Below are 9,729 nucleotides of genomic sequence, written 5' to 3' on the forward strand. Positions count from 1 at the left end.
ACATGAAATATTTTCTTAATAGTCCCAAGAGTAGTAATAAGCATTAAAACAAGATTCAAGAAGAGAACAGCATATAATTTTCTGAAGTTTTGTCACTGCTTTTTAGCCAGTAATCTGAAAAAAAAAAAAATCCTGTTGTGATCAGGGCACTTATAGTTGGCAAGTTTTAGAATAGATCAGAACAGCAAAAAAGTGGTACCATTAAAAAATAGCAATAATAATAAGGTTAAATTTTACAACCAGTGTGTAAATAAAGGAAGACAATTTAATTGAAAAGTTTAAGTGTAAGTCAGAGAAAACCAGTAGGGGCAGACCATGGGGAAGACTATACTAGCAATCAGAATGACTCTGGCAAAGGCAGTAATTCATAAACAGTTCCTCAACTAGAACTAAAATAGAGACCTGAAGAATGCAACTTTCTTTTCCTTACTTTTGACTGATTCAGTGTACATTATTTTGGCTTAATAAGAATTTAATGAAACAGAACATTCTTAAAGTATACATTGATTTTTAGGTAGTGAAGAGTTAGTCTTTTGAGTCCTTACTAGATGGATCAGGATGAATATATATTTACTGACTCAACCTAAATAGATAAAAATCTATGTACATATAAACATACAGACACAGATACATATTTATACTAGAATATTTACATATAAAATCCATATGTATCAGTTTTATAGATACATTATTGTTAGTAGACAATTGAAAAATAATAGACAGATAATAGATGATACCTAGATGTATTTATAAAAGCTCACATAATCACCTACAAATTACTAGAAAATCCCGTTTTAGGTAGTACTGCTTAGTCTATGTGTCAATTATTCTACTTCATGCAACCTGCATAACACACTTACTAATAAGGTTACATCTGTACAAAAAGTAGTTCTGTTGTATAATGTGATAAAATTATTGTTTGGCGACTTGAATAATTCAAGTATCTATTAGCAATATGATCAAGCTCCTGGAAACAATAGTTTTGTCTTGTTTACATTTATTCTCAGCACCTAAGCCAGTATAATAAACACTATAGGACAGTGTTTCTCAACCTATGTATTATGATCCCTTTTGGGGTTGAACCAACCTTTCGCAGGGGTCACATATCATCCTGAATTTCATTTATTTGCATTATAATTCACAACAGCAGCAAAGTTACAATTGTGAGGTAGCATCAAAAATAATCTTATGGTTGGGAGTCACACAACATGAAGAACTGTAACAATGGGTTACAGCATTAGGAAGGTTGAGAACCACTGCTAACCACCAGAGACCAAGAGACAACTACAGGAAGATGGAATTTTAAGCATTTTGAAGCATCTTGTGGAAAAGGTAATGTGCTGGTTAAAAATATCCCTGATGAAAGTAATCATGTTCAATAGATACAGGCACAACAACGTTGGAATGCTGATCACCAACCTTATATACTCTTTGGAGATTCTGAGCTATAGCATCAAGCCACATCTTACAGTCAGTCAGTCACATGATCATTTGATCATAATGGTACACAGCCAATACTGTATCCTGCTTTTCCAAGTAATCATGTTTGGTTATTGCATTTAACACAGTTTCAACTTACATTAGCTTTGGGTTGTTTTTTTTGTTTGTTTGTTTTGTTTTGTTTTGTTTTGTTTTTTTCAGATTTAAGCCAGTAATTTTTAGCAAAATGATACAAAACTGTCTTAACCAAGTAGAAGAGACTGGTAGCTGCGGTGGAGTCGTCAGGGAGCGCAGGTCCGCCACCACTGGTGGGAGCTGAGAGGCTCTTCACAGGGAGTTGGGTTCTCTCTGCAATGGTCTCCCAGCCTCTGCTCTTCGTCCCAGCCCCATGATAACTGAGCTCACATGGGGCCACGGTGGCAGCCCCTGGCGATGGCAGCTCCTGGAGCCTGTCCATTTAGTTTGTGTTTTGATTCCCCATGAGCATCGCTGGGTGAGTGGCCTGGAGAGCTCCCATTTAGACCTGGGGGCGTGTCACTAGTAAAGCCATTGGTAACAGAGGAGATCAGCCATGCATTGTCTGCCCTTCACAGCAAAAAGGAGAGTTCTCATCGGTGCACGACAGACTGAAGACCACTGGAAGCCACCCGACCGGGAATCCAGTGCTGCCTTCCGATGGAGATGAGCAGCTACTTGCCGTGGTGTTCGAAAGGAATGCTATTCTGTGAGGTGGACATGCGAGAGGTATCTTGTCGGCCCGTGAGGTCAGACGAGGAGACGTTGACAGGCGTCCCACGGTGCAGCCGCATACTCACTTTCCTTTCTCGTTCCATGCCAGAGACGGGCCGAGGAGAGGTGTTGGCCGTGTGTGAGGTAGGGGTAAGGGGCGTTGGAGGAGCCACTTCCTGGGTTCCCCGCAGGCGGCCGGAAGCTGTAGAAGGGAGGCCACGCGTGGCTGGATTCCGGGAGTGTCTTAATCGTTCCTCTCGGTCCTGGCGTTCCCGCTCAGCATCATCTGCAGCTCGGCTGGCACCAAATTTGAGCATGTTCCAGTCGAACACATAGTCGTAGGAGAAGCCCTGGCGATGGAACAGATTTCTGAAGAGCTGTCTCAGGTAGGAGTAGTCAGGTTTGTCATCAAAACGTAAGGAACGGCAGAAATTCAGGTATGTGGCAAATTCAGAAGGATAGCCCTTGCACAGCACTTCAATGGGAGTGGACATCTTCTTCTCACTGATCCTCTCATACTTCTGCCTCTTGGTGGCGGCCTTCAGCCCCTGCCAGGGGAGAGAGCCCAGGTTGAAGTACATCAGCACGTACCCCAGAGACTCCAAGTCATCCCTTCGAGATTGTTCAATGCCAAGGTGCGTGTTGATGGAGGCAGAGCGTGCCGTCCCTGTGAGGTTCTTGTTCTCTCGGTAGGGGATATGCTGGTGGGTGCGGGCATCCCGATACTTCTTGGCCAGCCCGAAGTCAATGATGTAAACCAGGTTGCCTTTCTTTCCCAGCCCCATGAGGAAGTTATCTGGCTTCACATCTCGGTGGATAAAATTCTTCGAATGAATGTACTCAATACGACTTATCATTTGGTCAGCAAGCAACAGAACAGTTTTGAGACTAAACTTCCTTGAACAGAAGTTGAAGAGGTCTTCCAAGCTGGGTCCCAGTAGCTCCATCACCATGACATTGTAGTCCCCCTCAGCCCCACACCATCTGATGGTTGGGATGCCCACTCCTCCCTGCATCATTTTGTAGATCTTGCTCTCAATGTGGAGCTGAGGATGTTTGGTTTTAACACATTCTAGCTTGATGGCAACTTCTTCACCTGCAGCAATGTCCGTGCCGAGATAGATGTCTCCGAAGGAGCCGCTGCCGATCTTGCGGCCCAGCCGGTACCTGTTCCCGACCCTCCGCTCCATGGCAGCGGGTGCGGCTCGCTACTGTCCGCCCGGCCGCTTCCTGGGTCTGCGCTCCGGCTTGTTTTGTTTTTGAGACAAACATTTTGAAATGAAGGAGCATGTGTGCTTACTGAAACAAGAGCCCATATATGAAATTTATTTCACTAAGTTAGCAATATTAAGGCTATCAATGAAACTGCTTTTCAGTATTTACTTGTTTGTTTGTTTTTGTTTGTTTCTTTGTTTAGCGTGTGTGTATGTAACTGGGGACTGAATCCAAGGTCTCATATATGCTAATTATCTACTCTTTGGCTGAGCTATAACCCTAAACTCTTAGATTCTGTTTTCTCTAAATTTTTATCCATAGATTTTTCCTTCCATTCCAAGAACATCTCAAGTTAATAAGGTTCTGTAGTTGCACTGCACATGCATATTCATATTCCATTTTAACTCAGCAAGGCACTCATACCATCCAATCCTATTATTCTGATTTGTAAGAATGCAAATATATTTGTCAAGAAGATGCAAAACTGAATGACTGTAAAATGTGCCAGTGAAGACTTTCTGTGCGTGACCTTGTCTGTATTAAATTATTCTCACATTGATGTCCTATCCAGAAACTAAAAGACCTCTAAATTAATAAGGAGATGCTTATTGTTCTGTGGTTATTCAAGAATTAAGGCATTTAAACTATAAAAGCTTTAAATATAGACTTAAAATCTAATAAAAATGTATGCATAAACTTAGACTCCTAAAAGAAAAATTATAATTACATTTAATAAAAAATATTTAATGATAGAATCCATGTTTGGCATTAAACTACAACTTAACTATGTTGGCAGAATGATAGTTTTTGGCACTATCTATAATACAAAATGTTTCTGATTTCCTCTGGATTTTAAAGCCAAGTAAAAATCTAAATTGGAATTTTGATATAAAAATATGTTATTCAAAGGTTAGGCACTTAAACATACGGAGGCACTGTGCAGCTAAATAAAAAATATTTCTGCTGTATTGTCTCACAAAATACAATTTTAGAACTAAGGTTCTTATAACAGAAAAACATCTAAGATTACTGTTGAAGATAAATACGTTTTGAAAGAGGCTAATCTTACTTGAGTCAAATTAAATAGAGGTAGACATAAAAGTCCTCATGAATAGTCTACTTCCTGTTCCTTCCCAAGCAGAGAATCAGGCCAGAGAGGCTTTGAGTCTGCAGCTGTCATCTTCCCCACAGTTTGACCCATGAAGGAGCCTTTTGTTCTCCTGATAAGTGATACATTGTGTATTGCTCAGATGCCTTGAACCAACAGTATAGGCCAACACAATGAGCCTGTCTCCAGGCGGCTTTAAGAAGGTGAAGAATAAAAGTCCGGCTAGCTTTACCTGAGATGTGCTCCCTTCAATGGGACTTTCTTTGTCCATTCTATTGTAAAATATCATTTTGTCTGATAATAAAAGCCAACTCCAAAGTTTGTCCCTTATGCCCCTGAGTCCTAATTCTACGCCAAAAGCAATGGGAACAGAGGCAGTGTTCCCCCACACACATACATACACCTGCCTTCCCCCTTCAAAATAGTTAAGTTGGGTAAATGGCCAGGCTTTTGAAAGGACCTGATGGATTGACTTTATCAGAGATAAGTTTACTCGAAGTGTCTAAACAATCAGAGAGAGTGATTTAAATATCGACTGATTCTACTTATCAATGTAGAAAGAAGGATTTTTGGCTTTTCTGTATGTCCTTACAATTAGCTGAAGGGTTTTATCTTTATTCAACATATTTCTAAGTGAAAAATACACATATTTAACATACAAATACCATTTAAGTATAAAATTTTAAAATATATCAGTTAACTTAACAATAGTCTAAAACTTTGTGTTTAAAATCAGTGTTATCTGGGAGAAGTTGGGAGAAAGGGGAAAGATGATCAAAATGATCTTTATAAAAAATAAAGAAAATCAATATCAGAATAGCATATTTAACTTATTAGTGAAATTATTTATTATATGTAAAAAAATATATACTTTTAGACATACCTTCAAACCATAACATGCAAAGCATTCTTAAGTAAAGGAGGTAATTTCTTCCCTAGTACTTTGATCCAGTTTATGTAGAAACACAACTGGGTTTTCTTGGAGGGGCAGCTTCAAAAGCCATGCTGGTAGTATATGGCCCAAGCACACTTTTTTAAGAAGAAAAAAAAACTTACTACAAAGTGTCTTAAACGTTTTGGATGCATCATTGCATTGGTGGCTGCATTATAAAGTCTATTCATTACATATGTACACTGTAAACACAATATAACTGAATGTAAAATATTTATATGCTTTATATACAAATGTCTGGTGGAGCACAGAAGGCAAACTGAAAAAGTGTGGTACGGTATTTGTTATGTACATCTAATTTATTGACATTGAAATGACAAATACAAATCTTGAACTTCTATGAAATATTCTGTAACTTCTACTTAGTCGAGTCCTAAATATTGACATTAGCTCAATTCTTTTGTTCCCAATAATACTCAAATAAAGTATCCATTTCCTTTTCATCAAATTCCAAATTCTACAATCAATTAAAAATTTTGCAACTACAACCTAGTCTTGGCACCATTTTCTCAAAAGCCACAGCACACACTTGTAATAACAAATGTCCGATGCTTCTATTATAGTTTATGAATTAAAATTGAGTGATACATATAAATATATATTGAGAGCTCCATCACATGCATAACTCACGGAGGCTGAAAAACATTTAGGATAATTCTACTCAGTCCAATATTCATTAGTCAATAAATAGAAACAGAATTAGACATTGTCCTAGGGAGAAGAAATAGTTTTAGATGAAACAGATTCAGTCTTTACCTGTATAGCTAATGGTATAACTAGAAAGAGACTCTTTGAAAATTGTTAAATCTTTCAAACTACAAAGGATTGGAAAAGTCTTGAGAGACTTAGAAAGTATGAGCAGAAAAGATCAGATTTCAACATTCAACTGTTTTCATATGATAAAATGTAAACTTTTTCATAAAAATAGTTATAATGGTATGAATGTCACAAAAACTTTCCTAACAGGTACACTCTAACATTTGGGGCAAATACTCCATAGCAGACACTATGAAAACACACTTTATCACTCTCAGTAGAGACCTCGGGAATGTGTTTCATTTGGTATTTTGAACTCATCACTGACTTCTAACTCAAAGTCTTAGGAGAAGCTAGAGATGTTGATAGTTCAGAACTGACTGGGTTTTTACAAGTATGTTTTTTTCTAAATGGCTAACAAGGTATCCTTTGATCTCAGAGAGATTCGTCATGTAGAAGGCCAGGATTAATTACTGGATTTTTATCTGGTTTCTACCTTTAAAAACAATATAAATTCCTAATAGCCAGAAACTGAAAACCACCCAGATGACCCTCCACCAAAGAATAAATAAATAAATTGTGGAACATCTATACAGTGGAATACTGTTCAGCTATTAAAAATAAGGACATAATGAAACTTGCAGGCAAATGGATGGACCTGGGAAAGATCATCCTGAGTGAGGTAACCCAAACCCAAAAAGACACACACAATATATACTCACTTTTAAGCGGGTATTAGCTGTAAAATACAGGATAACCATACTACAATCCACAAACCTCAAGAAGCTAAGTAAAAAAGGAGGAGCCTAGGGAGTAAGTATGTTTACTTCTCATTCAGAAGGGCAAATAGAATAGACACTGGAAGTACTCAAAGAGAAGGAACAGGACTGGAAGCTACCATAGAGGGCCTCTGAAAGACTCCACCCTGCAGGGGATCAAAGCAGATGCTGAGACTCACAGCCAAACTTTGGGCAGGGAGTGGGGAGTCTTATGAAAGAATGGAGGAATAGAATGATCTGGAAGGGACAGGAACTCCACAAGGAGACCAACAGTCAACAAATCTGAATGAGAGGGGAGGGAGAGTAGAGGCTGTGGAGACTGATGTACCAACCATGTATGGAGATAACCTAGATCTCCTGCTCAAATGTAGCCAATAGGCAGCTCAGTCTCCATGTGGGTAGCCTAATAAAAGGAGCAGGGGCTGTCTCTGACATGGATACTGTTGCCCACTCTTTGATCACTTCTCCCTTGCCAGGTCACACAGGAAGAAGATGCAGGTAGTCCTGATGGGACTTGGTAGGCTGGGATCAGTTGGTAGAGAAGGAGGATGCCCCTTTCTAAGGTCTAGGGGAGGGGAATAAGGGGAAGAGATGAATAGTGGGGCTGAGAGGAGACCAGACACAGGCCCACAATTGGGATGTAAACTGAATAAATTTTTAAAATAAAGTTAAATTTAAAAACATAAATTATTTAATTCAAAGCCTATAATTATTAATTTGAAGATAAACTGGGAAAGATATTAATATGCTCCTTAAAAATCATATGACAATGTTCCAGAAAAATCTAACCTTCAGTGTGTAAAGGGAAGCATACATTTCATTGTTAGAATAAAAATTTTTGTACAGTATAACCAAAAAGAGGATAAAACATGTCAATGAAATGGAGAACTTGGGTTCTAAAAAAGGAAAGCTTAATTATACCTTTCTCTAAATTAATGAGAATCATTCAAATAAATCTTGGTACAATTAGCCATAGCAGTCTGTACAGAATTTCTCAAAAGCCTTTTTTTATGTTTATTTATGTGTATGGCTGCATGTGTGACATGATGAACACATGGAGGTCAGAGGACAACTTGTGACAATAAGTTAACTCCTACAATGTGCTCTTAGGAATTGAATTCAGATCCTTAGCAGAAAATCTTTACCCAATGGCCAATCTCACCAGCTCTGTATTAGACATTTTTATATTATGATCAAATGTCAAATCTACATTTTTTGCTTATACAGAGTTGGAACCTGACATCTCTTATCACCAAGTGAAGCTTTCAGTACCAGGACTGGGTTTGAGTTGTTGGCCAAAGGGGGCCCATGAGAACCACCAAACAACCAAAGCTGTTGGCAAGACTATAGGTTGTTCTCCACAAACTGACAGCAAGTCCTCATTGTGGAAGACAAGACCTACACAACATGAACATGGAGAAGTCAAGCTAGTACCTACATAGAGCCTTCATTCCTATGTGCTAGCATATCTGCTAAAGGAAGAAACTTTGCACACTACCAAATAAGAAATGTAAACACCAAGCCAGCCACAAAACCATAGCTGATCTGACTTAAGACTGCTCAGTGAGATGGAACCAATACCCAACACTTACTGGGTGACAAAGAACCTGAGACTAGACAGCTAAAGGATCTAGGGTAAAATAAACACTACTGTTCTGAAAAAAAAGTGTAGCAATAAAATTACTTCTAATGAGATTCTTTTATACTCACAGATCAGTGTCTTTCTCAGCCATCATCAAAGAAGCTTCCTCCTGCAGCTTCTCACCCTCTATCAAATCCCTCTTCTCTGGGATCATGGAACCCCAGGGAAAAGAAGGTAGAAAGAATGTAAGAGCCAGAGGGGATGGAGGACACCCATCCCCTCTAAATCAACAAGGCCCTCTAAATCAACATGATTAAAGCTCATCTGAATGCACAGAGATTGAGGCAGCATACACAGGACCTGCTTGGGTCAGCACCAAGTCCTCTGACTATATATTATGTTTCGTAGTTTGGGGTTTTTATGAGATTTCTAGGTGTGTGAATGGGTGGATCTCTGATTCTTGTGCCTTTTCTTGGGTTCTTTTCTTTCTGTTTGTTTGTCTTGCCCAACTCCTATGTGTTGATTTTTGTCTTATTTTACTATATTATTATCCGTTAGAAACCTGATTTTTTTTTTTCTAATGAGAGACAGAAAGGAAGTGGATCCAAATGGGAGGAGAGGGGAGGAGGAATGGCAGGAATATAGTCCAGGGAGAGGGGGACAATAAAAAAATCAGGATATATTTTGTAAGAAATAAAAAACTCTTCAATGAAAGGCAAAAAAAAAATTTTTAAGTTTTTCCAAATGTTTAGCTATGAGGTATATCACATCAGTCATAAACACACAAAAACCTAAGAAATAAAGATTTAACCTCTTCTTTGCTCACTCTAATTGTAAAAATAATATATGAAAAAATAATCAAATATGTTTTACTTTCTCTAAGAATATGACAGCAGCTTAGCTCCTCATCTTACTTTCCCTCCCACGTTCCACCACATGTTCAAATAAAAGTGTATGTGAGTATCAATAAGCTGTATGTGCATTGATGTGATGGAAGGGGCACGCATGCCATAGTGTAAATAATGTGTGCTCTGGAGAGAAACGTCAAATAAAACAGTAAAATTGGGAGGCTTTGGGGCAGAGCAAAAGTAGAGATGGTCTTGGGACAGTAAGACCATCAGAAACCTTAAAAATGGAGTTCTATGAATTAATCAGCACTATCAACCTT

At 38.5% G+C, this 9,729-nt stretch overlaps 1 protein-coding gene across 1 annotated transcript; it reads right to left on the minus strand.

The window, feature by feature from the left end:
- Nucleotides 1-1,962: 1,962 nt before the first annotated feature.
- Nucleotides 1,963-3,385, minus strand: LOC129666472 (casein kinase I-like). The gene has a single exon (XM_055593579.1). It carries the CDS (start codon nucleotides 3,357-3,359, stop codon nucleotides 2,130-2,132), a length of 1,230 nt encoding a protein of 409 aa, XP_055449554.1. The 5' UTR covers nucleotides 3,360-3,385; the 3' UTR covers nucleotides 1,963-2,129.
- Between the last annotated feature and the right edge of the window lie 6,344 nt (nucleotides 3,386-9,729).

This window comes from Psammomys obesus, unplaced genomic scaffold (assembly GCF_907164565.1).
Source record: "Psammomys obesus unplaced genomic scaffold, mPsaObe1.curated_primary_1811, whole genome shotgun sequence".
NCBI lineage: Eukaryota > Metazoa > Chordata > Mammalia > Rodentia > Muridae > Psammomys > Psammomys obesus.